The sequence below is a fragment of the Sminthopsis crassicaudata genome, chromosome 1 (genome assembly GCF_048593235.1).
Source record: "Sminthopsis crassicaudata isolate SCR6 chromosome 1, ASM4859323v1, whole genome shotgun sequence".
Classification (NCBI taxonomy): Eukaryota; Metazoa; Chordata; class Mammalia; order Dasyuromorphia; family Dasyuridae; genus Sminthopsis; species Sminthopsis crassicaudata.
The window spans coordinates 741,986,242-742,014,045 of record NC_133617.1 but is presented as its reverse complement, the minus strand read 5'-3'; the positions used below and the strand labels follow the sequence as shown (position 1 = coordinate 742,014,045).

Sequence of the window (27,804 nt, the reverse complement as noted above, 5' to 3'; positions counted from 1 at the left end):
CATTATGAGGGATAACATATATTAGGAAATGGAAGTGATGTAAAAAAAAACAAAAGATATCAATGAAATAATTAAGTTCACAACTTCCAAGGTTAAAAAATAAATAAATAAGTAAACAAACAAACAAACAAATAAATAAATAAAGACAGAGCAATGGCCTTGTAGAGAAACAATTCCAAACTGAAGGCATGGCTCCCCAAATCCGGCACCATTTCATTAGAAAACACAAAAATGACCCAGAGCAGAGCTCAAGCTTGGAAAATGAGGGAACCCGAAATCAGCTCATGCTCAGAGGCTTGGAGATTTCCAGCTGGAAAGGCTCTTCAGGTTCATCCGGGCCAATCCCTGCATTCTACATTTAAGGAAACATCCCCGCCTCCCTCCCTACCTGTCCCTTCTTTCTGGCTGCGGATCCAAAGCACACAAACGTTTCCCAACTACCAAACCGCAAAAGGAAAATCTTCCCAAGAGCTGCCAGGAAACCCGGAGACCTCACCCTCAGGTTCCAGAGCCCACGGAGAGGGCAACAAGTTCAGACTCAGTCAGCCAGTGAGCTTGACCTGTCCGAGAAGGGGGGCCACTGAGGAGAGCCCTGAGCTGGAGCGCTCCCAGACGCCCCCAGGCTCTGCCCTCCTCACAGCGCTGTCAGGAAGGAACCCTTCCCCATCGATTGTAAGGGGGATTATCCCTCCCGGCCCCATCATCCCCCTCTCTCCGCCTCCTAGAGATAACTGAACAACTTCTGGCACTTCCCGAACAGACACAACTGCAGGTCCAAGCCGGCTGGGCGCCTACGGGCCCAGCTGGCAAAGAAGCCCCCTCCTGTCCGATTTCCCCAGCCTGGTGCTCGCCCAGAAAGAGTGGGCCACTCCCCCCACCCAGGTCCTGTTCCCTAAAATAAACCGGAGCCTTGGGGGAGGGTTTCCCGGGCTGCAAGATTTGTGAATAACCAGAAAAGAGTAGCAGGAGGAAGGGGAAGGTAGGAGGGAAAAGGTGTGCGAAGAGTTGTCATTTATCATTCAGCCACATAGCAACTCCCCAAAGAATTTCCCAGCCTTGTTCTCTCTTCTTTCCTTCCTTTCTTTCATCTTTCTTCCTTCCTTATCCTTTCCCTCCTATTCCTTCCTTCCTTTTTTCTCTCTTTCTTTCCTCCTTTCTCCCTCCCTCTCTCCGAGCTTCCTTTCTTGCCCGATAACGCCGGATCCCGGAGCTCTCCCCGACCTCGTGGTCCGGGAGCCCGGTGAGTTCGGGAAACTGCCCTGCCCCATCCCGGCGCCCCGAAGTCGCAGCCGGCTCGTGCGGACGCCCTGGAAGCTGGGGCCCCCGATCCCCGGCCGCCCCCGCGCCGGCCGCCAAAGTTCCCGCGCCCGGCGTCCCCGGCACGCGGTCTCCGAGCGACAGCCCCGCACCGGCCGGGACGGGGACGGGGCCCTCTGGCGAAGGGGCCGGGAGAAGTCCGGGGGGAGGAGGGAGGGGGCCGGGGAGGGCGGCGTTCGGGGGCTCACCGATGGTGAAGCTGTAGCCATCGATGCTGAAAGTGGCGCTCCGGCACTTCTTGAAGCCCTCCTTCCTGCTGCTCGCCTCCGTCATGGCTCGGCCGGGCCGGGGAGCGGGGCTGCGGCGGGAGGGCTCGGTCCCGGGCGGGGCTCAGCGGCGCGCGCGGGCCGGGCCGGGGCAGCGCTGGCCGGCAGCTCGGGCCGGGCGCATCGTCCGCTGCGGGAGAGACGGCGGCGGCGGAGCTCAGCGCCCTGCCCAACCCCACTCCGCGACAGCGCAGCCGGCAGCGCCCCCGCGGCAGAGCCAGCGCAGCGCAGCGCAGCCCGGCCGCCCGCGGCCCCCGCGCCTCCTCCCCCGCGCGGCCCGGAGCGGGGAGGAGCGCCCCGGGGGCAGGCCCGCACTGGCGGCCCCGCCCGGCCTCGGCCAGCCCCGGGGCGCAGCCCCCAGCGGTCCCCGGGGCCTCCCGCCGCCGCCGCCTCACTACCTGTGGCCACATCTCCGGACTCTGCCCGGCCTCAGTGTCCCTATCTGCAAAAAGTGGGAGTGGGACCCTACGCTCCAGGGCCCGCACGCTCCGTGCTCGCCGGGGACCCCAGTGCAGAGGCCCGAGAGGGGCCGGCCGCTGCCCCCCCCCCATTCAAGCGGGTTTGTAACTGGCAGCGGGGGGAGGGGCAGGTGAACGCAAGGCTCGGAGGCGGTCGGGCGGGGAGCTCCCCCCGAAAAGCACCTCGGCTGGCGGGAAATCGGGCCCCCGCCGGGAGAAACCGGCCAAGTTTACTGCCAACAAAAGTAGTCCGAGCGCTCCGGGAAGCGCCGCGCCCGGCGGCCCTCGGCCCGGCCACCCGCCAGGCCAGGCTCAGCGCGCCCCTGCAAGTGCCCGGGAAGCGCGGTCCTCCGAGACCACTGCGGAACGGGAGGGCCCCGGGCGAGTCCTTCGGGGGGAGGACCCGGGCTCGGAGCGCAAAGAGCCCCGGGCTCAAGTCCTCCCTCTGGCCCTGCGCGCAAGTAAACCTCGACCCTTTTAAACCTTTGTCCCCATCTGTATAATGGGATCATAGCGTCTTTTCCACAGTCTCTTAAGGTTTCTGATAGCTCTGAAACTGAGACTTGAGGACGCTGGGTCTTAAGGTAGGAACTGGGAAATGAAGCCTGGTGTCTCTTCCTCTTTCAAAAGATGAGATGACAAATCATCCCCACCGCCTTTTTGGTGCAAACTGTGAAGTGCTACGTCATAAGGACAGTAGTAGTAAGCACTCTTTCATTACGTCCTCACAATATCCCCTGATACTTCAGTATATTTGTTCCCATTCTAAGATGAGAAAACTGAGGCACAGAGCTCACGTCAGCGGCGGGGTTCACACCTAGTTCTTCCCAGCTCCGGGCCCTGCATCCCCTCAAATTACTTTCCCCGCAGCCTGTGTACAATCCATTTTGTGTGTGTTTAGTTATTTAAGTGTCTCCTCCAGAGTTAACTCTCTGAGGGTAGAGACCCTGCTTTTGTCTTCTTAGTAACCCCAAAACCTTAGCACAATACGTGGTACCTAAAGGCTTAAGGCTTGTTGACTGAATAACTGATGGAACGACCTTTGGGGGATCATGGGAGTTAACATAAAACCTGGCCTAGACCTTGAAGAAAAGAAGAAGTCCGGTAGGTACCGATGAGAACCGAGAACAGTTTCTGTTGGGCTACATCAAGGAGAATGTGAAGGGGAGACGTCTGAGGGACCCGTCCCTGTACCATTGTGGGTGCTCAGAGACCAGGAAATCAGCATTTTTCTCCTGGACAGTAGTGAGCCACTGACGGATTCTGAGCACAAGAGTGACCGGGCCGGTAAAAGGAAGACATTTGGAAACTAATTGAAGGAGGGCAATGTCTGGAAAGGAAAAGGAAGAGAACAGATACAGGAAGATTCTTTAGGCGGCTACAGAAATGATTGCGGGGTGCCCATTAATCGGGGAATGGCTAAGGTGGGGTGGAGGAAGCTACAGAAGCAGTCCGACTGAAAGGGATGCAAACTAGGAGCAGAACAGTCAGGAGGAGGAGGATCCTGAAGAAGGGCAAAGAGAAACACACACTGTGCCCAGTTGGGAGCCCCACCTGCCTCCAAGGGGAGCTAGGGAAAAGTGCCTGGGAAGGGAATATGAGATCAGAGCGCTAGGCCTTCTGCCTGGGTGTCCATCACTTTAGTCCCAGTATCACACCTCCAAAAAAAAGAAGCAGCATTAAGAACCTGAACATTCTCTCTTCATCTCCAGACTCCTATTTAGAACATGGAGAAAATGCAATTCTTAACATAATTGAAAAGGCTCTTTCCAAATGAAAGTGTAGAATTAAAACTGGGCAGATGATCACCCCCAGTAAAAAGCTTCCCCCCCAATCACAATCTATAATAATAATAATAACAGCAAGTAATTTAACTGCCCTCTAAAGACTGGTGGAAAAGAACTTCCCTGAAAAATTACAGTTTTTTCAGCTGCTCATACTGTTCCTCTCCAGAATCATTCTTCCCCTCCTTCTCCTCCTCCTTCCCTTCCTCTCCTACTTCCCATCCTCCTTTTTTCTCCCTCCCCATTTCCTCCCCTTCCTCCTCTCTTTCTTCCCCTCCCTCTTTTTCTCTCTCTCCCTTCTCTCTTTCTCTTTTTCTCCTCTCTCTCTCTCCCTTCCTTCCTCTACTCTCCCTCTTCCCTTCTCAATCCCTTTTCCTTTCCCCCACTCCCATCCTCCCAGTCTCTCTTTAGATATTCCCCACCTACAGATTGGTTAAGTGTGCTCCCTCAGAGGGAAAACAGCTCTCCCAAACTTCCCCCTTCCCCCAAGAACAGCTGAATTGCTATTTCTACATAAAGTTGCCAAGTTCTAGGTCAAGAGCAAGAAAAGACAAGAAGGTTCTCCTTGACTAATCTCTGAGAAATGTGAAGCTGAAGGGAGCCAGTGATAAGACAGCCTTTCCAGAGACTGGATACAAGTGACTGGTTTGAGGTGATTGAGCATGGATGGCACTCCTGTCTAGGAGGGAACCCCCTCCGATGCCATCTCCCTTTTTTCAAAATATTAGTTTGAAAAGAATTTATCACTTTAAATGTGACATTACTGTTGACATGCATTAGCCACATCCATGAATTCTCACAATGAAGGTCTTGATTAATCTGGAAATGTTTTACATAATTGCCCACATATAAATAATATCAAATTTCTTACTATCTTAGGGAGTAGGGAGGAGGAAAAGAGAAAAAATTGGAATTCAAAATCTAATTTAAAAAAATCATTGTTAAAAGTTGTCTTTACATATAATTGGAAAAAAAATAACATTTAAAAAAACAATGAAGATCATGATCCTCACCATTTCCCACCTATGTGATTAAGTCACCTCATCTTTCTTTGCCTCTATGTTCTCCTCTGTCAAATGAGGGGGTTTCAGTCTAACGGCAAAGTTGAAAAAAAAGAAAAATGCTCAATGCTGGGAGGGCTATGGAAAAATAGGGACATGAATGCTCTGTTGGTGGAGCTTACATTGGTCCAACTATTCTGGAGAACAATTTGGGATTGTAAACCCAAAGCTATTAAACTGTCTAGACTCTTAGCTTATCTCCCATCCATTCCATTTCCAGTTTGGCCACTACAAAAAGGGCTGCCAAAAACATTTTTGCACATGTGGGTCCCTTTCCCTCTTTTAAGATCTCTTTGGGATATGAGCCCAGTAGAAACACTGCTGGGTCAAAGGGTATGCATGGTTTGATAACCCTTTGAACATAATTCCAAATTGCTCTCCAGAATGGTTGGATCAGCTCACAATTCCACCAAAAATGTATTGGCATCCCAGTTTTCCCTTACCCCTTCAACATCTTTTCCTGTGATCTTAGCCAATCTGAGAGGTATATAATGAGTTGTCTTAATTTGCATTTCTCTGATCAATAATGATTTGGAACACATTTTCATGTGACTAGAAATGGTTTCAATTTCTTCATCTAAAAATTGTCTGTCCTTATCCTTTGACCATTTATCAATTGGAGAATGGCTTGAATTTTTATAAATTTGAGTCATTTCCCTATATATATTTAGAAATAAGGCCTTTATCAGAATCTTTGAATGTAAAAATGTTTTCTCAATTTATTGCTTCCCTTCTAATTTTGTCTCCATTAGTTTTGTTTGTACAAAAACATTTTAACTTAATAGAAATTATCTATTTTGTGTTCAATAATGAGCTCCAGTTCTTCCTTCTCCACAGATCTGAGAGATAAACTGTCCTATATTCTTCTAATTTGCTTATAATATCATTATGTCTAGATCATGGACCCATTCTGAGCTTATCTTGGTATACGGTGTTAGGTGCGGATCAATGTCTACTTTCTGCCATAGTAGTTTCCAATTTTCCCAACAGTTTTTGATCCTAAAGAATAAATGGGTGAAACAACAAATCATAGACACACTAAATAATTTCATCCAAGAGAATGATAATAATGAGACAACATGCCAAAATTTGTGAGATGCAGCCAAAGTGGTAATAAGGGGAAATTTCATATCTCTAGATGCTTACTTGTATAAAATAAAGAGAAGATTAATGAATTGGGCTTGCAGCTAAAAAAGCTAGGAAAACCCCAGTTAAATACCAAATGTGAAATTCTGAAAATAAAAGGGGAGATTCATAAAATTGAAAGTAAGAAAGAAAAATATTGAATTAATCAAATTAAGAGTTGGTTTTATGAAAAAAACAACAAAATAGATAAACCTGTAGTTAATTTACTTAGAAAAAGGAAAGAAGAAAATCAAATTGTTAGTCTCAAAAATGAAAAGGGAGAACTTTCCAACAATGAAGAGGAAATTAGAGCAATAATCGGGAGTTATTTTGCCTAACTATATGTCAATAAATTTGATAATCTAAGTGAAATGGAAGAATACCTATAAAGATATAGATTGCCCAGATTGACAGAAGAGGAAATAAATTATTTAAATAATCCCATTTTAGAAAAAGAAATAGAACAAGCAATTAATCAACTCCCTAAGAAAAAAATCTCCAGGGCCAGATGGATTTACATGTGAATTCTACCAAACATTTAAAGAACAATTAATTCCAATATTATGCAAACTATTTAAAAAATTAGGGAAAGAAGGAGTCCTCCCAAATTCTTTTTATGACACAGATATGGTGCTAATACCAAAACCAGGTAGGGTGAAAACAGAGAAAGAAAAGTATAGGCCAATGTTTCCTAACAAATATTGATACAAAAATCTTAAATAAAATATTAGCAAAGAGATTATAGAAAGTCATCCCCAAGATAATACATCACGACTAACTAGGATTTATACCAGGAATGCAGGGCTGGTTCAATATTAGGAAAACTATTAGCATAATTGACTATATCAATAACCAAGCTAACAAAATATCTTTTAATGAGTTACTCTGACTTCATCTTAAACGGTGAAAATAATATAAACCTTGTTATAACTATACCCATTAGTGCATAGATTTATTCTTTTTTTTTCCCTGAGGCTGGGATTAAGTGACTTGCCCAGGGTCACACAGCTAGGAAGTGTTAAGTGTCTGAGACCAGATTTGAACTCCCGTCCTCCTGAATTCAGGACTGGTGCTCTATCCACTGCACCACCTAGCCACCCCCAGTGCATAGATTTAAACAACTCAAAAGACAAATTTGTTCCCTCCCAAAAATTCATTAAAACAAACATTTATTTAAAATATACTATGTTCTAGGCTTTGTTCTAAACATTATGCATTCTATACTTCCCTCAGAATCTTCCTCTTCCTTTAAGAAGCAGCTTGAGCTCCATCTTCTGCACCTACTTTTCCAGCTCTCCACCAAAGCCAGTGCTCTCTCAATTACCTTGTATTTAATTCCATTTAATGTTTGTATTTTTTCACTTTATATTTATATTCTATATTCACATGTAAATACCAGTTCCTCCATTATATAGGAAGTTTCTCGGGAATAAGAAATGTTTCACAGTTTTGGTTTTGTATGCCCAGCATCAGTGTACTAGTATCCAGCACACAGAAGGGGTTCATAAATCCTTATTGAATGTTGGATTGCAAAGACACATAGATGAATACTCTGGCAGAAACACAAAACAATCAAAGATGGATGCTAAGAAAGAACAATTAAGGTCTCAAAGAATGCACATGTGAAAACACTTCTGGTACGCCTTTGCAGAAGCGAGAGTCCATAGGTGGAAAATATTGTATTTGTGGTCAGATTTTCTTAAGATATTAATTGCTCTTACTGAATTGTTTTCTCCTTTAAATTTTTTTTATTATAAGGGATGGATCTCTGGCAAAGGAAAGAATGCATAAAGAAATCCTGGCTATGCAAAATCAAAAGATCTTTTAAAAAGAACACTTTAATAGTAGAGAATGAAAGATAAGCCCAAAGTAAAAGACCAGGCCAAAAGCTCTGAGGCCTTTGAGGAGAGACATCATCACTTTCTCTGGAGGAGAAGGAAAGCTGGGAAGGCTTCCAAAAGGAGTTGTCAACTAAATTGGTCCTTGAATGGAGAGAGGGACTTCCCCAGTGCTAATTGTAGAAAATTAGGTAGGAAGAGGGGAAAGTCCAAACCAAACAGTAAAGTCAGCCTATGGATCAGTTAGTCCAAAGCCCAAGAACTGTCACTAAGAGCTTCCCCTACTGGCTCCATTTCCCTATAGATGTTTAGATAGAAAGCGTAGGAAGGGCAAAATCCTTTTATTGATTTTTTTTCTCATTTCTAGGAAAATATGAATAAATCACACACAGAGAGAATTTTATCCAGCTTAAGAACAAAGGGACTTTTCAATTCCTAAGATAAAGGTCTTTAACTCAAATCTCATTAATGCCTTTCACGCTTTCTACTCTGAGCAGACACCTACCAGCTGGAGATTTCCCAGGAACCAAGGATGTTCTGAGAGAGGAATCAGAGCTCTTTTAGAGCCTCAGCTCTCCCAGGTCAATAACAACCTCAGGTTCCCCAGTGACTTAGGACAATGGGGTGGGAATCCAACATAGTTAAACTTCATCCACATCCCTTGCCTTGTGGGTTACATCCCAAGATGCCCCAGCAGCATCCTATCAGCAGCTGTAATCTAGGATGTGAAAAGAAACTGAAATTGAGATCAGGAGCATCCCCCTAGGGCCCAAAGCTACCTAAGAAGGTAAATCTCACACATGACCCTCTATTACCCATTTCCTTGCCTTTGCACTGGCTGTTCCCCCTAAACCATGACCTTTGTCATGGGAACTATTGTCTGGTCATTCCTAAGTAACTGTGGAGTTACTTGAATCCAAGTGTGGACTTAATATTTGTCTCTATCAAATTTCACCTAATCAATCTAGATTATCATGCTAGTCAGTCATGATCTTGCATGATATTATCCCCCAGTTCTGGGGAGTCCTCCCCCCTCTCCCTTGCCACTTAGGATCCCCAGCTTTCTTCAAAGTATAGCTAAGGTACCACCTCCTAAGGGAGGCTTTTGCTGACCTTGCCTCTCTCCAGCAATTCCCTCCTAAAATTATTTGTGTGTAATTTGTATCTACTGATCTGATTATAGACTGTATCCCCAAGTAGGACGTAAGTTCTTCGAGGATAGGGATTATTTATTTTATTTTAGTCTCTATATCCCCAGTACCTCACACAGTACCTGACACATAATAAGCCCTTGTTAAATGTATATTGATTTAGGTTTTGGATCCTGATTCTCTCATCCAATTTCATTCTCCTTTGCATCTTTGTAACATCTACAAATTCCTCCAGCATTTCAGCTATGCCTTCAATTCAAGTCACTGAAAAAAGTTTTAAACAGATGAAAATACTTTCATTTATCTATTTCCTTATTTATTTTTCTCAACAGACACCAGAATTTCCATATATAGCAAATAAAATATTGAATATGAAACTATGAACTTAGGTTATAGACACACATTTGCATTTCTTCATTGAATAATGAATTCAATGTATAATTTTCCAATATATCCTATTTGTCTGCATCTTCCTCTGGCTTCCATTCTGTTCTCTTCTTTGTATTTTTAAAAATGTTTTGATGACCCTCTTTTCTTTTTTTCCTTTTGGTAATCCCTTCCCCTTCTCTCACCATTGGGAAAAAATAAAACACTTGCAATTGATAAAGATAGTCAAAAAAAACCAAATTCCCATCTATCTAAAAGTGTTTTTCATTCTATTGATGAGAGTTCTTAAATCTGAAGGGACTTTTATACTAGGGCATCCACAAAAGGTGTCTCAGTAAAAGAGAGACTTGTCATTCCTAAACATTAGAAAAGTATTTTTGGCAGTTAATTAAAAAGGAGGTTTGACCATGGCACACTATGGTTAAAAAAAATCATCAATAGATTCCTATTGCCTCTAGCATAAAAGGCAAACTCTGTACCCTAACATTTCAAAACTTCATGATGTAACTTTGGTCCTACTTTTCTAGGTTTAGTTCATATTCCTCCACTCTGTCACTGCCTTCTAGCTAAAATGGACTCCTTTTCCCAAAAAATTCAACATTCTGAACCCCATCTCTATGACTTTTTAAAAATTATATATTTATTTAACATTCTTTTTAAAATTTTGATTTCCACATTCTCCCTTCTTGTTTACCCTTCCCGACAATGATCTCAATTACACATATGAAGTCATGCAAGACATACTACAAGGGAGGTTGGGGGGAGGGAGAGAGGCAGGGAAGGACAGAAAGGGGGGAGGAAGGAGGAAGGGAAGAAAGAAGGGAGAGAGAGAGACAGACAGACAGACAGACAGAGACAGAGAATATGCTTCAATTTGCACTCAAAATTCATCAGTTCTTTCTCTGGAGGTAGATAGCAATTTTTTTTTTAACATCAGTCCTTTGGAATTGTCTTGGATCATTGTATTGATCAGAGTAGATACGTTTTTCACACTAGACCATCATTACAATATTGCTGTTATTTTATGCAATGATTTCCTGGTTTTGCTTACTCCCTTTGCATAAATTCATATAGATCTTACCATGTTTTTCTAAAATCATCCCTCTCATCATTTTTATAGCACAGCAGTATTCCATCACAATCATATGCCCAATCTTGTTCAGCCATTTTCCAATTGATCTGTCTCCTCAATTTCTAATTCTTTGTCACCACAGAAAGAGTTGCTCATTTCTAATAGATATAAAATGGTACCTAAAGTTATTTTTAATTTGTATTTCTCTAGTGATTAGTGATTTAGAGGATTTTTCATATGACTATAGATAGCTAAAAAATTGACTTGGTTCCCTATATATTTGAGAGATGAGGTCTTTAACAGAAAAACTTGTTATAAAATTTTTTGATATTACTTCGTTGTCTATGGTACCTTTCATCAAAATGTAATTTCCATGATTATCTCTTTTAATTAGGTCTATTTTTGCTTTTGCTTTGTCTAAAATTATGATTGCTATTCCTATCTTTTTTACTTCAGATAATGCATAACAAATTCTGCTCCAACCTCTTATTCTACTCTGTGTCTTTCTGTTTTAAGTATATATCTTTTAAACAATATATTGTTAAAGATTCTATTTTATAATTCATTCTGCTATCTGCTTCCATTCTATGGTGAGCTAATACCATTTATTTATTATGATTGTTGTGTATTTCCCTCCATCCCATTTTTTTCTATTTTTCCTTTTTCTTTCTTTTTATCTTATCCCTCCTCAAAAGCCTGTTTTGCTTCTATTCACTGTTCTCCTTAATCCACTCCCACTTTTCTCATGCCTCTTTCATTTTTCTTATTTGCTTGTGATTTCCTTGTTAGGTAAGATAAATTTCTATAACAATTTAATATGTGTATATGTATGTATATATATATATATATATATATATATATATATATATAGAGAGAGAGAGAGAGAGAGAGAGAGAGAGAGAGAGAGAGAGAGAGAGAGAGAGAGAGAGATGGATAGAAGGATCAATAGACGGATCAAATGATCGATAAATAGATTGATTTTGATTCTTCCCTCTTGGAATCAATTATAATGAGAATGAGGTTTAAGCATTGCCCACAACAACCAACATCAATTTTCTCTTCCACCATAAAAGTTCTTCCTTATGCTCCTATTTTATGAGGATCTCATTCTCCCCATTCTATCTAAACTTTCCCTATTCTCCCAGTGTACACCTCTTTCTTATCCTTCATTTTTTGAGATTATTCCAATATAATTGACTCATACCCCTGGTCTCAGTCTCTGTAGATTATAAGTGCCCTAATGAGAAAAATAATTGGAATTACATGTATCATAATCTCCTATAGGAATAGAAGTAGTTTAACCTATTAAGCCATTATGATTTCTCCTTCATGTTTATCTTTTTATACTTCTTTTGAGTCTTATGTTTGAATGTCAGATTTAACTCTAATCTTTTCATCAGAAATGCTTGAAAGTTCTATATTTCATTAAATATCCATTTTTCCCTTGAAGGATTATGCTCAGTTTTGCTGGGTATTATACTGGGTTATAATCCTACCTCCTTTTCCTTTTGGAAAATCATATTCCAAATCTTCGGCTCCTTTAAACTGAAAGTTTTTAAATCTTGTGTTAGCTTTACCATGGCTTAATGATATTTAAATTGGTTCTTTTTGGCTGCTTGCAATACTTTCTCCTTGACCTGAGAGTTTTTAAATTTTGCTATAATATTCCTGGGAATTTTCATTTAAGGATCTCTTTCAGAAGGTGATTGGCAGTTTCTTTTCAATTTGGACAGGTTCCTTTAAATTTTCTTGAAATATTATGGCTAGCTTTTTGTAATGGCAAAAAACTGGAAAATGAGTGGACACCCATCAGTTGAAGAATGACTGAATAAGTTATGAGTTTTGGTATATGGAATTATGGAATATTATTGTTCTGTAAGAAATGGTCAGCAGCATGAGTTCAGAAAGGCCTGGAGGGACTTACATGAACTGATGCTGAGTGAAATGAGCAGAACCAGGAGATCATTGTACCTGGCAACAAGAAGATTATACGATGACCAATTCTGATGGACATGGCTCTTCTCAACAATGAAATGATTTAGGCCAGCTCCAGTGATCTTGTGATAGAGAGAGTCATCTGCATCCAGAGAGAGGACTGAGTGTGGATCACAATATAGCATTTTCACTTCTTTTGTTGTTATTTGCTTGAATTTTATTGTCTTTCTCATTTTTTTCTTTTTGATCCAATTTTTGTTTTGCAGCATGATAATTGTATAAATATTTATGCCTATATGGGATTTACATATATTTTACTTTGTTTAACATATATTGGATTGCTTGAAATCTAGGGGAAGGGATGGGGGGAAAGGGGAAAAATTGGAACACAAGGCTTTTCAAGAGTCAATATTAAAATTTATCATTGCAAATGTTTTGAAAATAAAAAGCTTCAATAAAAAAATAAAAAATATGATGGCTAAGCTTTTTTTTATCATGGTTTCCAGGCAACCCAGCAATTCTTAAAATATGTCTTCTTCATCTATTTTCCAAGTCATCTGCTTTTCTGATGAGATATTTCACTTTTTCTTCTATTTTTTTTTTCATTTTGTTTTATTGTTTCTTGAGATCTCCAGGAGTGAATAATTTCCATTTGCAAAATTCTGATTTTTGGGGGAGTTACTTTCCTTGGTGAGCTTTTTGTCCCTCTTTTACCATTAGCCTAATTCTGTTTATAAAGGTGTTGTTTTCTTCATTATTTTTGATCTTCTTTTCACAATCCAATACCTCTCTTCACAATTTTTTTTGTATCACTCTCATTTCTTTTTCCAATTTTTCCTCTACTATTCTTATCTCTCTTTTTAACTCTTCCAGGATTTCTTGTCTGGCTTTTTTTGAGGTTTTGCTTGTAGCTGTTTTCACATAGCTATCTCCTTTTTATTTTGTGTCTTGGTTTTTACCACCATCGTTTTTATGGTTAAATTCTTTTTTGTTGTTATTGTTTGCTCATTTTTCCAGCCAAATTCTTGACTTTAAACTTTTTGATAAAATTGAGTTCTACTTATCTGGAGCAAGGAGATACCATTACAAGCTTCAGGCTTTATGAATAACTTAAACAAAAGCATGGACGTCACATTTATTAAATTTTGCTAATGTTCTGGATGACAGAACTGGGGTCCAAAGAGATCTCAACAGGCCAGAAGATTGAGCCCAAACTAAATCAGATCTAATATAATAGGGGCAAGTGTGATATCTTCAAACTTTTAACTTTACAAGTACAAAATGGAGAAGGTGCTTCTGTCTAAAAGAGACCCAGGGATTTAACAATACACTGAGCTAGCCTTTGCCTTCGGCAAGAATTCCTTTGACCATATCCCGCATGCTGGCTATCCCAATATCAGAACTCTGAGAAGTCTGGAACATTGCTTCAGATTTCCGGTGATTACCAGGTCTTTAAGGACATAGCCTGCCCTGCTGGCTCTTGTTGGAAGGTATTGAGCATGGTACTAAGCATGGCGCCCGATCTCATCATCTACAAAACAGGGAAATCTTGCAGGACTGTTGTAAACGTCAGATCAGATATGTTGGATGCTTTGCAAATGTTAAAGTGCTGCATAAATGGGAACAGATCTTTGGGCAGTGAGATGGTTCCATGGATGCAATGGCAAACTTGGAGCCACAAAGACCTGAGTTTGAATCCTTGCTCAGAGATCCACTACCTACTATATCTTCCTGTCCCTGTTTCCTCATCTGCAAAATGGGATGATAATGACAGCACCTATCTCTTACACAGGGTTTTTTCAAGGATCCAGTGAGATAACCGGTGTACCATGCTTTGTTCATGTTCACGCTTTTGTTGTTAGGTCATGCCTTCATGATCCCATTTGGGGTTTTCCTGGCAAAGATCTTGGAATGATTTACCATTTCCTTCTTCAGCTCATTTTACAGATGAGAAAACTGAGGTAAACAGTGAAATGACTTGCTTAGGATCACATAACTAGGAAATATCTGAGGTCAGATTTGAACTCAGGAGGCTGAATCTTCCTGACTCTGGATTTGTCACCCTATTTGACTAGCAGTGGCTATTATTTATCCATCTCAACTTCAATTTTTCTCTCTCTGAAATCAAAGGAAACAATGAAGAAAAGTGCTTCCAAAACCTTGAAGAATTATGCATAAAAAAAATCAAACAATTTCATTATGTCCATAGTCTAAGACCAAGAACCCAAATAAAGTAGAAACCACATGAACTACCTGCAGGGAAATATACTGCCTCATTTCTGTGCTCACTCAGCATCCCCTCCCCTGCTAGCCCCCAAACCTATGCATTTGCAATGAAACTCAACTGTGTCCCCCCTTCCCTCCTAGGGAACCATGCAAAGCAAATGACGGAATCTTGGCTGAAACTTCAGTAGGGCAGCAGTCTGTACAGCAAAGGTACTCAGCTAGAGAACTGAGGCACTGACAGCCCTGGGGTACATAGACCCCCCTAGAGCTGAAGCAAGGGGCCCTGGAGTCTAGCAGAGACCAATTCCCCAGAAGTCACTTGGGGCAGTAGGTTATAAGCTAAGGCTTATAAAATGTGTATTGCCCAACACAGGAATAAGCTGAGACAGCACAGTCCCTGGGGAAACTACCACTAAAAGGAAAGGAGTCAGAAAGTGAGGAAAAGGGGAACATGAGGAAAATAGATTAAAATGGTCAAAGATCTCAGGAGAAAGTTAAACGCCTTGAATACAGCAGATAGACCAATAAGAAAGAGATTAACAACAGAAGGGAAGATGGCCTTGGGTCTTACATGAGTCCTCACATTTCTGAGATAAAAGAAAATTAATTGCTAGACTAATAAAAGGGTTCATGATATAAGGCAGAGGACCCCAAGGATTCTCACAAAAGCATGCAACCAAAAAAAGATGTTCCTGAATAGTTTAAGAGGCAAATTGTGAAATTTGAGCCAGAATTTTGAAAGCAGAATTTATGACTTACAGAGCAGAAATAGCTAGCAGAATTAAAAAAAAAAAAAATTTGAATCAACTGAGGTGAAACTCACCAAAAGAAAAAAAGAGAAAATAACAAGAATGAAAATGCACAGAAGTTAAGAGCAACCCAGAAGAAGAAAAGCAAAAATCAATATTTTTTTTAAATACATGACCTAATGCTGGCTCTGAAGTCAGGAGGACTGGAGTTCAAATCCATCCTCAGACACTTAATACTTCCTAACTGTGTGACCCTGAGCAAGTCACTTAACCCCAATTGCCTCAGCTAAACAAACCAACAAGCAAACAAACAAACAAATGAATGAATGAGCAAATAAATAAAAATGCATGACCTTCATATAAGCAGAATATATTAATCTCAAAGATGGCTACATTGAGACAATTTAAGGATTATGTATCACCCAGAAGAATACAAGTCTTATACTGAACCTTTAAAGCAAGAAAATACAAGAAAATTGCTCAGAAGTTCTGAACAGAAAACAAAGTGCTGATTGAAAAAATCCACAGATCATCTCTAGAAGAAAACAAAACAAAACAAAATAAAATCCTATGAAGCAAGTGCCAAGACACATAATAATAAATTCCAATGACAAACAACAAATTCTACAAGTGATCAGGAGAAATACCTTCAAACATAAAGGAAAAGGAATTAAAATAACACAAGATTATCTGGACCTACCAGAAACTGCAAGAAGGAATGGAATAGTGTGTTCCAAAGAGCAAAGGAGCCCAAGGTGTAGCCCTAAGTAAAATTTCCTACCCACCTGAGCTCATCCAGTCAAGAAAAAAAGTGTTCAGTTTAAAAAAAGAAAAGCAGCATTTGAAGAAAAGCAGACCTGAATAAATTATTAGCTTTGCAAATATCTCAGACAACAGAAATATAAAGAAGGCAAACAAATATAATTACCAAGAAAGTCACAGGTAACAGGAGGAAAAAATTACATCCAGAAAAAAATCTAAATATAAAAAATGCCTATGAGGTTAAGAAAACAACCACAAAACCAAAATAACAACAGAAAGGCAATTAAGAGATTTCTTCTAGGTTATGGAATATTATTGCTCTGTAAGAAATGACCAGCAGGAGGAATACAGAGAGACTTGGAGAGACTTACATCAACTGATGCTGAGTGAAATGAGCAGAACCAGAAGATCGCTGTACACTTCAATGTGGTATGAAGATGTATTCTGATGGAAGTGGATATCTTCAACATAGAGAAGATCCAACTCACTTCCAGTTGATCAATGATGGACAGAAATAACTACACCCAGAGAAGGAACACTGGGAAGTGAATGTAAATTGTTAGCACTACTGTCTATCTACCCAGGTTACTTATACCTTCAGAAGCTAATACTTAATGTGCAACAAGAAAATGGTATTTACACACATATATTGTATCTAGGTTATATTGTAACCCATGTAAAATGTATGGGATTGCCTGTCATCTAGGGGAGGAAGTAGAGGGAGGGAGGGGATAATTTGGAAAAATGAAGACAAGGGATAATGTTATTTAAAAAATTACTCATGCATATATACTGTCAAAAAATTTATAAATAAAATTTTTTAAAAAGAGAGAGATTTCTTCTATAAGTACACAAAGAGACAAGGGTGGAAGTCATATAGAAAAAGGGACAGAAGAGGAACAAACTTGAATCATCATGGGCTAACCCTCACAACACCTTATCAAAACATGAATCAAGTTTTTTTGTTTTTTGGTTTTTGTAGGATTAAACTCTAGAATGAGAGAGTATATAAAAGGGAAGAAGATATCTGAGATCAAGATATGCAAATAGTTAACAATGAAGGGGAAATAATCCTTGTGGATTATGCACTCAGTGCAGCCTCTGAGACTGAGATGCAACAGAATATGGATCAATTTTCTGCTACTTGTATTAATTTTGTCATGATGTTTAGAAAAAAGAAACTTCCTCAGGCCAATAGCACACCTTCCTTACGTGGAATCATTTGTGGAGATATTTTGCTGTGGATAAGTTGGTTCATTGACCTTGGCAGGATATTCTCCCTGGATGGACACATTAACAATGAGGTTGACATCGCCAGAGCTAGCTCGGTGTTTGGGAAGCTCCCCAAGAAAGTGTGGGAGAGGGGAGATAGGAGACTGACCACCAAACTGAAGGTCTGCAGAGCTCTTGTGCCATGAGCGGGGGAACTATGTGCACTCCTTCAGGGCTATGGGAGAAAACGGAATTGCTTCCATTTGGATTTTCTTAGGAAGATTTTAAAGAAAAAAGAAAAGGTGCTGGATCCTCAGGTCCATTCTCAAGCCACACTGCCGAGGGAGGCAAAGTCTACCGCAGAGAGCTCAACTCCAGTAGGCTCCACGGTGCTTGAATGTCAAACATACGTTTGCCTGAAAGACTATTTTATGATCAGCTCCCACAAGGCAAGTGCTCTCATGGTGGTCAGAGGAACACGTCAAGGTCTCTTTGAAGAAGAGACACTGGGGCACTGGCACGGGACTGCCCAGTGTGGCAAACTGTGTCAGGGAAGGCCCTGTGCCAGTTGAGGGAAGCAGAATTGTGAGGGTTCAAAAGAAACATGAGGTGCAAATCTAGAGACATTTCCATTCCAAATGTTCCCACGGACTGTTTGCGCCCAAGCTGTGGTACAGCCTTTTGACTCATATCGGTCTGATCCAACAGTCGGACACACAGCACATTGACCCAAACCTAGGGAGGCCATTTGAGCCCTGATTACAAAGGATAATGAATCCCTGTTGTCTCTCCTGAAGAAAAGGGTAGAAAAATGGGTGAAAAGGTGGGGGAAAATAAGAAAATGGATGAGGAGGTAAGGGAAGGGATTGAAATGGAGAAATAAAGGAGTAAATATTTCAGTGGTTGGAGGGAGTCCTACTGAAGAACATTCCTCTGAGGAAGAAAGAGATTATATAAAGGGATGTGGGGACTTTATAATAGGTATAATCTACCAGGATTTGGTGCTTAGAGACACAGCATCCTGCCTCAGGAGAAGGGTAATCAGAGGTTCTAGGGCAACTAACACCCAGAAGATGGCAAGCCACGGACCCAGAGAGGCCCCATGACAAATAGGGAAATTAGGGAAGGACAAAGGATAGCAAAGAATTGCGCCATCAGGGTCATTTCCACATCATCTATGATCTCTTAAACATGGTCCTATAACTGTCATTCATGGGGATGGTAACTAACGAAACCCATTTCTCTCTTTAAGCTGATAATGTGTGCTATGGGAAACAAAATGTCAGCCAGAGAACAAGGACTGTGTTTTTCTGACATGTGGCCAGGCAGGGAGGGACACAGGTGATAATCAGAGCCTTTCTAGCAAATGGAGGAAATGAGTTCTAATTATTGAAGGGTCCTAGGGGAACTGGAAAGAAACAAAGCAGATGGCCTTTTACAACACATGACAAGGATGACTTGGGCACAGGGACATTTTCCAATGTAATAAACTCAACAAAGAAAGAAAGAAGAGCAGCCTCCCAGAAGTCAGAAGGCTCCTCGGAGGCCCTCCATTCCAATCCATAACCGAATAATCATAAACTCCAAGGAGTGACAGTGTTTGGTGCCGCTCCTGACTTCCTGAGGCCATTCCTGCTTTGCAGTTGGAAGCCCTCGGAATGCTGAATGAATGGAGTTAGGGCTGCCCACACACCCTACCCAGGCCTTCAGCAACTTCCACAGCTCTGGGCTGGCCCCAAGCACCCTTGGCCCTGAACAGCTTCTGTTTCCTAATTGTTTCTTGACCCAAATCGCTTCCACTGAACTGATTCAGGTGTTTCCTTGTTACTATTGTTTATTGTTACCCGGACTTGGGATTTCATCACTGGTAACTCCCCAGTATGGAAGTCCTTCCACCTACCTGATTTGCCTGGAACTTAAGCGTATCACTGCGGACACTGAGAGGGTCATACAGACAATATATGTCAGAGACAAAACATTAAAAAAAAAGAAGTCCTCGACCTAGAAGTTCAGCTCTCTTTCCACTAAGCCATAGTTTGGAGTACAGAGACAAATAAAACAATCCCGGGCCCCCATAAATTTCTACAGCTAAAATGTACACAACTGAATCAATATGAAATATGTACAAAGCAATTTCAGGGAGAGTCGTAAGAGGGGAATGTGTTGTGTTAAGGCAAAGACCCAAGAGACAGAGTGTCAATATTCAAAGTATTTTAAAACCAAGTTCACCAACAATGCTGTATGAGGATGTATTCTGATGGAAGTGGAAATCTTCAACATAAAGAAGAGCCAACTCACTTCCAGCTGATCAATGATGGACAGAGGTAGCTACACCCAGAGAAGAAACACTGAGAATGAATGTAAATTGTTCGCACTAATATCTGTCTGCCCAGGTTACATGTACCTTCGGAATCCACTTAATGTGCAACAAGAAAATGGTATTTACACACATGTATTGTATCTAGGTTATATTGTAACACAAGTAAAATGTATGGGATTACCTGTCATGGGGGGAGGGAGTAGAGGGAGGGGGGGATACTTTGGAAAAATGAATACAAGGGATAATGTTATAAAAATATATATATATAATAAAAATTATTAAAAAAAAAAAAAAAAAAAACAAGTTCACAAAGCCCAAGTTAAAAACTGCTGTTCTAGGTCTAGGAAAACTAGAAAAGAATGTGACTCTAGCATCCCGTATATTGGAATCCTCTCCATTCCTGATAAAATTAACAATGAGACAATTCTCCAGAGTCACAAACTAGAGGAACTCTCTCTTACTCTCATCCAGATGTAGAGCAGAAAGGGATGTCAGAAGCCACTTAGCCCAGATAAAGAAACTGAGACCCAAAGAAGTGATGTACTCAATGTCTTCCACTATATAAACCTTGGAAGGTTTCTGTTCATGGATTTCTCACAGTCCAAGAAACAGGCTTAGTGTGGAGGCCTAGGAGCTGACAGAACCCTCTGGAGAAGGAAAAGAGTTCTTTTATATAGCTGGTGATCAAATTCTAGTGAACAGTGGTCCTCCTTATGGCACCCAAGGTAAATGAATCATTAAAACTAACAATTCTACTCAAACTCAACATATAGAATATATATATGTATATATATATATATGTATGTATAAATTTGTATGTGTGTATATATACATACATATATATGGGTGAGTGGGGGTGGGTGGGTATACAAAGATACTACTCCTAGGATTGGGGGTGCTGAGATACAAAACAATCCATTTGTTAAGGACCCTTGAAAATCAACATGGCACAGTGGGTTTGCTAGGAACTGGAAAGGAATGGGTTCAAGGCCTATCTCTGACATACACTGATTGTGGGACCCTAGGCAAGTCATTGCCCCAGGCAACTCCCTTAAACTATAAATGGCAGAAAAAGGGCCAGTTTGCATAAGCAGAGGGAGCCCCTCATCTGAGAATTCTATCAAGGAAATCCCAGCTCCAGTCCCAACTTGTGTGTAAAAGGACACCTGAGGAGAGCATGATCCAGTTCTGCAAGTATTTTCTAAGCCTCTATTTTGTTGCTTGGCACTGTGCCAGGCATTAGGAATACAAATACAAAATAAAAAATAATCCCTGTCATCTGCATTCTGCAGATGGATACAGTAACAAATAAGAACTAAAAATTCTTTTAAAAAAAAACTAAAAAGAACAAAAAAGAATTTAAAAATGATTATTTGAGAAAGGAAAAATCACTCACAATTTGGAGGATCAGAAAGACTTCCCATGAGCTGAACCTTAAGAAAGTTAAAGATTCTAAGAGGCAGAAGCAAGAAAAGCATGAGAAATAATCTCATTTAGGTAGGAGTTAGAATAGTAAGTTTGAGGAATAGCAAGTTGGCCATTTGGGCTGGAATATCTTTTTTTTAAGGGCCCAGTTTCTGTGCCATGGTAAAGTAGAGTAAGATGACAAAAAGTTAGAATGGAAATTAGCACATTGAGAAACCAAATAACTCAGTTGTAGCTTTTTAATTCAGGCAAACAATCCAGTTACTTGCCAGTATAGCTTTAAAAGGTTGGTCTAGTCTACATGCCTTCACTGGTAATCAAATACTTCCAAAAGAGAAATACTTGCAGCTTTTTCTAACCTGTGAGAGAATACCTCAGATACAAGTAGTGAAAGCTTTTCCATATGGACTACCATGAAAAACCAAATGTCACTTGACGAGAACTTTTGCTTTTGAAATCTGTACTGATTAAAAAAAAAACCTATTACATAATATACAACAAAAGAGTGAGATATCTGTGAACAAATGTATTTCAGATGTTTCATAAACTAGATAAATTCGAGATCTTATTTCTCATGAGAAAACTATACTTTGCAGGTAGTATAGCATTAGGAAAGGACTGGTCTACGATGCTGAATTTAAAAGGAAATAGATTCAAAGGCAGTGGGAGACTACACATGTAAATACAGTAGCCTCCTACTGTATGTCAAGAAGATAAAATCATATAAGGAAATCCATATACCCAAAAGAGGAAAAATGGTATGGGAAGCATTTTCAGAAAATTTGAGAGGAAAAGAAACGGAAGTGATATTGTTGTGGAGGAATAGTACGGAACATCTCAACAGAAGGAAATAAAGAGAAGTTGGATGGGGAAGGGTTACAAATTCGGATGGAGACATGATATTATAGATATAATCAATTATGCACACAGCTGCTGAAATTTTCCCTTCCTTCCCTCAAAAGTAGAGCAGTTGAGTAAGTCAAGTTGAGAATGTATTATAATTTCATTTTTAGATAGACAGAAGTGACATGTGAAAATACTATTCTGGACCCAACTGTGACCGACAAGGCGGGACTGATACAGAAATGAAAGGAATCTTGGGATGGCTGTGACAACTCCATTGTATAATTTGTGATGGGAAAGGAAAGGAAAATCAGCATGATCTAGGATGCATGCTAAATTTAATGGAGAAAGCATTTAGAGCAGCGGTTATTAACCTAGGATCCATGAACTTTTTAAAAAATCCAATAATTGCATCTCAATATGATTAATTTCCTTTATAATCCTTTGTATTATATTGTATGCATTTAAAATATTTTTTTCTAAGAACAGATCATGGGATTTACAAGAATGTCAAAGTGGTCCTTGCCACAAAATAGGTTAAGAGCCCTGGTTTAGAGAAAGCATAAGTAAGATTCAATGGGTTAATATTTTACAAAACAAGTCAATCCAAGAGAAATGAAAAATCTCCAGAATATTTTGAAGATGCAAGCAAAAATTATTCTAATGAGAAAGGAGACCAAGAAAATCCTAAGTATCTGCATGAGGAAATCTTTGGTCAATTCTGGTTTTAAAAATTCATGCAAAAAAAAAAGTAATAAAAAATAAAAAAAAATAAAAAGGAGCTTGAAAATAAATTTTCAATTAAAGCTCAAAGAATAGCATAGTCCCATGAGAATAGTGACAGGTACACTAAATCCCAGAATCAGTTATTACTAGTGACAAGATTAAGGGTGCAAAAAGAGATGCTCCTTTTTATCTATGTTAGCTGAAAAACAAGGTTCAAAGGACCACCATCGGGGGGGGGGGTGGAATGCAGATAATGACTGACAGGGAGAAGGCTGAACTACCCAATTCCTATTCTGCTTTTGCTTTTTCCTCCACAGAGAATACTCTTTGGACCTGGGGGTGGGGAAAGAAAAGAATTTTAAATGATTATCAGTGAGTTGAAACCCAAGAATATAAGTAGTGAGGTGAAGGTAAGTATGGACCAACTGTCCTCAAACCTGTCCAGACAAACATCCTGAATTTCTGAAATAATTGCAGATGTGATCTTTGGGACCCTGCTTATGACCTAGAAAAGTTAATAAAGAATTCAAAAGATGCTCAAAGATGGACCAGAGGGAAGATGCTCTGGTCATCATAGAGAGAAGAAAATGGAGTCCAAATACTGTTCATGGGCTTGATGTCTACACCTGGAAAAATTCTAGAACAATATAAAAGGAACGATTTGTAAGCAGGTATAAAGGGGATGGATTGATAAGAAGAATCAGTATAGCTTAATCAAAACCAGGTACTAGTAGTATACAGTGGCAGTAGCACCAACGATAGTAGTAATAAAAATAATATTCTGCATTTCCAGAGAACCTTGGATTTACAGAGTATTTTAACATGTTATGCTATCTCCTTTGTTTCTCCCAACAAGCTATGAAATATGCATTATTATAATTTCACTTTAAAGATAAAGAAACCAAAGCTGAAAGAGGTTAAGCCATTTTCCCAGAGTCAGACATTGAATAAATGTTTGACAGGATTTGAACTAGACTTTCTTAGCTCCAAATTTAGAAATCTAACCATTATCCCAGCCAGCTCAGTCATACCAGACTCTACTAAATGGTGTCTTATTATATTTGATCTAGTGTTTTAGCCTTCCGAGATATCTTTGGATCTAAACTGCCATTTAGATCTTTTTGGTTCCAAATTGTTAACTCTCCAGTACAATCACCCATAGCTACACTGAAGGACTTATGATGAAAAATCCTCTCTCTCTCTCTCTGTCTCTCTCTCTTTCTCTCTTTATTTTTAATTTAATTTTTCTTGAAGGTTTTTATTTTCATTAGGATGGGAGATCTATGTTTCCTTTCACAACTTGAGTTTTATGTAAATATTTTGCATAACTTCACATATGGTTTCTTAATTGTGGGTGGGGATAAGGGAGAGAACTTAGAATTCAAAAATCTTAAACACAAATGTAAAAAAAAATTATTTTGAATGTAACTGGGGGAAAATATTAAATAAGTAAATTTTTTAAAAAGCACAAATTGTTAGCTATCCTTGCCCTATTTTATGTCAGATTTGACAATACGCTTTCCATGCCTCCATTCAGTCCATGAGTTCAAAATAATTGTTGAACATCACAGGGTCAAAAAGCCGACGGGGCACTCCACTAGAAGCCTCTCTTTGAGATGACATCATCCCATTAGCGGCTACACTTTGGAAATAGTCATTTGTAACGTGCTGTTGTCTCCAGAAGCTGCCGATCGCTCTCTGGGAGGAGATCTGCTGTGTCAACTCAAATCTCTCGGACAGATTCTTCTTCCTGTAGAGAGCCGTTGTCTCCAGACAGTTGCCGTTAACTCTGGTCCAGAGTAGAGACTTCCCTCTTTTATCCTCCCAGAGAATGGGCGTGGGATAAGGCAAGGGCTTCTGGGAAAAATTACTTCAAGCAATGAACTTGTTCCTCCTAAGCATGTAAGCTCCTCCCCAGTAAAGGCCAGAATTAGAGAGAATTGTCAAGTACCGACTTAGCACTTAATAAGAACCTAATATCTCATTAGCACTTAGTAAGAACCTAACAGTCAGTCACTAGGTCTGTATCCATGTACGTACTATCATTGAACATACGGTTCTCCATGCTATCAGCAAGGAGCTGATAAGTGATTTTTTTTTTTTCAAATGCGTTGCTGAAATTTAGGCAAACCAGGTTTATGGTACTCTCTTGACTTAGTGGTCTTATTAATAACTCCAAAAAAAATTTGGCCTGAGTAGGGACTATCATGTGGGGAAAAGGTTGTCCTTTTTTTGACTTTAGAGGGCAGAACTCCAATAACTGTCCAAAAGTAGAATAAGCTGCCTCCAAAAGGGAATGGAACCCCTCCCTGGAGGTTCTCAAGTAGGCTCCAGGGTGAGGGGAGAGATAATATACTCTTATCAGAGAGTTTGGATCAAGTTCAAGATCATAGAAGTCAGAGGAAATTTAATGATAATATATTCCATATATCCTTAACTCTCCAGAATGCAAGCTCCTTGAGGTCAGGGACTAGTTCCCTTTGTTTTTCCTTTGAAACTCCAACACTAAAGCATAGCTCCTGGTACATAACAAGTTGATGATAAATGCTTGCTAATCAATTTCTGGATACATAAATTATCTGAATCCTTCCTGAACTTACATCCATATACAAGCCTGTACAACCTCACAAGGGCAAAATGTTTCATGTTTATCAATAATAATAACTCAGATATATGTAGAGTTTTATAAAGTTGGCAAAGGGTTATCCCACACAGACCAGAGATGTAATTCTTCAAAGTATTCTTATGCCCTTTATACAGATGAAAAAAACTGATGTCCGGGGAGGTTATATGACCTTCCGTTGGACACACAGCTAATAATATCGATTGGGAACCGAGGTCTTCATGTTCTAAGACGGGGTCTCTTCACTGGGCTATGTCTGATGTTTAAGTTATTATTCTCATCTGTTTTATAAAAAATTACTTTCTATTTTCAGAGTGTTGTCTCTAATTGAGCTCTCGGATTTATTGAAATAGCTCCGTAAAGCCTGTCCATACCACTGGTATAAAATTCAAGCAGTTTTCCTTTCAGCCGCCATCTCTGCAGACCAGAGTCATGGATCTATTGAGTTCAACACCCTTATTTATGATCATGAGTAACTTGTCCAAGGCCACATTGACAGGACAGGACTTGGACCGTCATCTGATGATTCCAAACCATTTTTGTCCCTAATCATCCCAGGAAGGTCACTCCCTTTCCTTATCATTGACCTCTCTCATATATTAATGAGAAATGTGGGATTTCTCTGATAACTATAAGACCAAGGAAGGCCTTGAGCTCTGGTCTGCCAGAACCTTGCCTATATGCCATTTCTGAGGTGGTGTTCCAATAGCTTCAACTCAAATCCCCCAGCTTTCCTCCCTAACCCATGACCTGATTCTACTGACCGTAACTATGGCCCTGAAATGAGATAGTGCCCAGAATCCATTACACAAAGGCCAGATGATGATGATGATGATTGCATCACTCTCAAGCTCTCCCATATCCTAATGAAATCACTTGGATATTACCAAGCAGGGGATCATGGAGACCTCGGGAGCCATCAAGCCCTTTATTTTAGAGAGGAGGAATCACAAAGGTGAATCTGATCAAAGTCACACAAGAAGCGAGAATCAGAGCTAGTGTTTGAACACAGATCTTGTGACTCCAAACCCAGCCCTCTTCCCGCTGTATCATAACACATCTTGATAGTATGATCAAAGAAAAAGAAGAAAGACAAACATGGTCGCAGTTCTAAATGATAGTCACAAGTTACAAGAATCTTTTGTGGGAAGAGAACCCAGCAGAGACGCCCCAACGATGATATAACCAAGATTTCCTCATGGCTCACAACCCTCTCCAGCTGTGGATTACATTGCTGCTGAATTCGCCAGCTGAAAATCCAGCACCATTACCATGACAAAAGGCAGTGGGTTATAGATGGCAGCAGGTGGGAGGCTTAATGATTTAATTCTGAGATGCTCTTGTCAGGCATTTAAGCTGCCTCGGGAGACTTTTCATTGTGACAAATTCTTGCAGGTACATTTGGCGACATGGATTCTGAACACAAACGCGCTCCAACAAGGGGCATCTGTGAGAAAATCCCCCATGGCAGACAAGTGGCTTTCCTCTTTTGACATGGCTAGATTTTTGTTATGTCAGAGGTGAAGAGGGGAGTTCTGAGGGGCCACCTTAGCCTTTACAAATCCCCATTCAAACTCTGGTCCGAAGGGTTAGATCGCTTTATGTCAGCCATCGAGGGCATCATGAAACCGAGAAAGGAAAAGGTCGATTAAAATGCAAGCCTGTGATGTTGAAAAATATGAGAAGCACCAAAGGGGGGCAACACTTACAAAGAAAGCGATACTGAGCCCTAGCTCAGGTGCTCCCATGGGCACAAGGCCTTTCTTGAGCATAACTCCCATTACTAACCTTCTCGCCATCTTGGAATTACTTCGTGGAAATATTAGGTTTACTGCCCTGTACACATCTCTATCTGGTCTTTGCTCTTTTTGAATCTCCAGTGTGGAACACAATGATTTCCTGGGACATGGTAGGTGCTTAATAAATGCTGGATGACCGTTCGATCCTTCATATGACGAGAGGAAACTAAAACCAGAAGTGTTTGCAGTTCCTTGACATAAGGATGCAACATCGATACAAAAAAGTCACCTTACCTAGTTCTCCTGTGTCTGGGTTTTCCATAACTTCTCCAGGGGAGTTCCATTCTTCCATGGCTTCTTCCCTTGTTTCTGTTCCAGATTCTGGCAGAAATCAAACAAAAGAAAACACCCCAGTCAGCTGATTGGTAATAACAATAAGAAAGAGGAGGAGGGGGAGAAGGAGGAAGAAGAGGAGGGGAAGGATGAAGAGGAGGAGGAGGAGAAGAAGGAAGAGAAGAAGGGGAAGGAGGAGGAAAAGGAGGAGGAGGAGAAGGAAGAAGAGAAAGAAGAGGAAGAGGAAAAGGAGGAGGAGAAGGAAAAGGAGGAGGAGGAAGAAGAGAAGGAAGAGGAGAAAAAGGAGAAGGAAGAGGAGGAGGGGAAGGAGGAGGAAAAGGAGGAGAAGGAGAAGGAAGAAGAGAAAGAAAAGGAGGAAGAGAAAGAAGAGGAAGAGGAAAAGGAGGAGGAGAAGGAAAAGGAGGAGGAGGAAGAAGAGAAGGAAGAGGAGA

At 40.6% G+C, this 27,804-nt stretch overlaps 1 protein-coding gene across 6 annotated transcripts in view; it reads right to left on the bottom strand.

Annotated features, from left to right (window-relative positions):
- PDE1C (phosphodiesterase 1C) overlaps positions 1-27,363 on the bottom strand; it is a 404,822-nt gene extending 377,459 nt beyond the window's left edge. For 2 of the 6 annotated variants that reach the window (XM_074284353.1, XM_074284352.1), the window contains exon 1: positions 1,506-1,653. In XM_074284353.1, the coding sequence (XP_074140454.1) occupies positions 1,506-1,590 (85 nt within the window). In that variant the 5' untranslated portion in view covers positions 1,591-1,653. Of the gene's footprint in view, positions 1-1,505; positions 1,726-27,313 lie in introns of those variants that run through there. The other 4 variants (XM_074284349.1, XM_074284350.1, XM_074284348.1 and 1 more) reach the window with 3 other exon arrangements.
- Between the last annotated feature and the right edge of the window lie 441 nt (positions 27,364-27,804).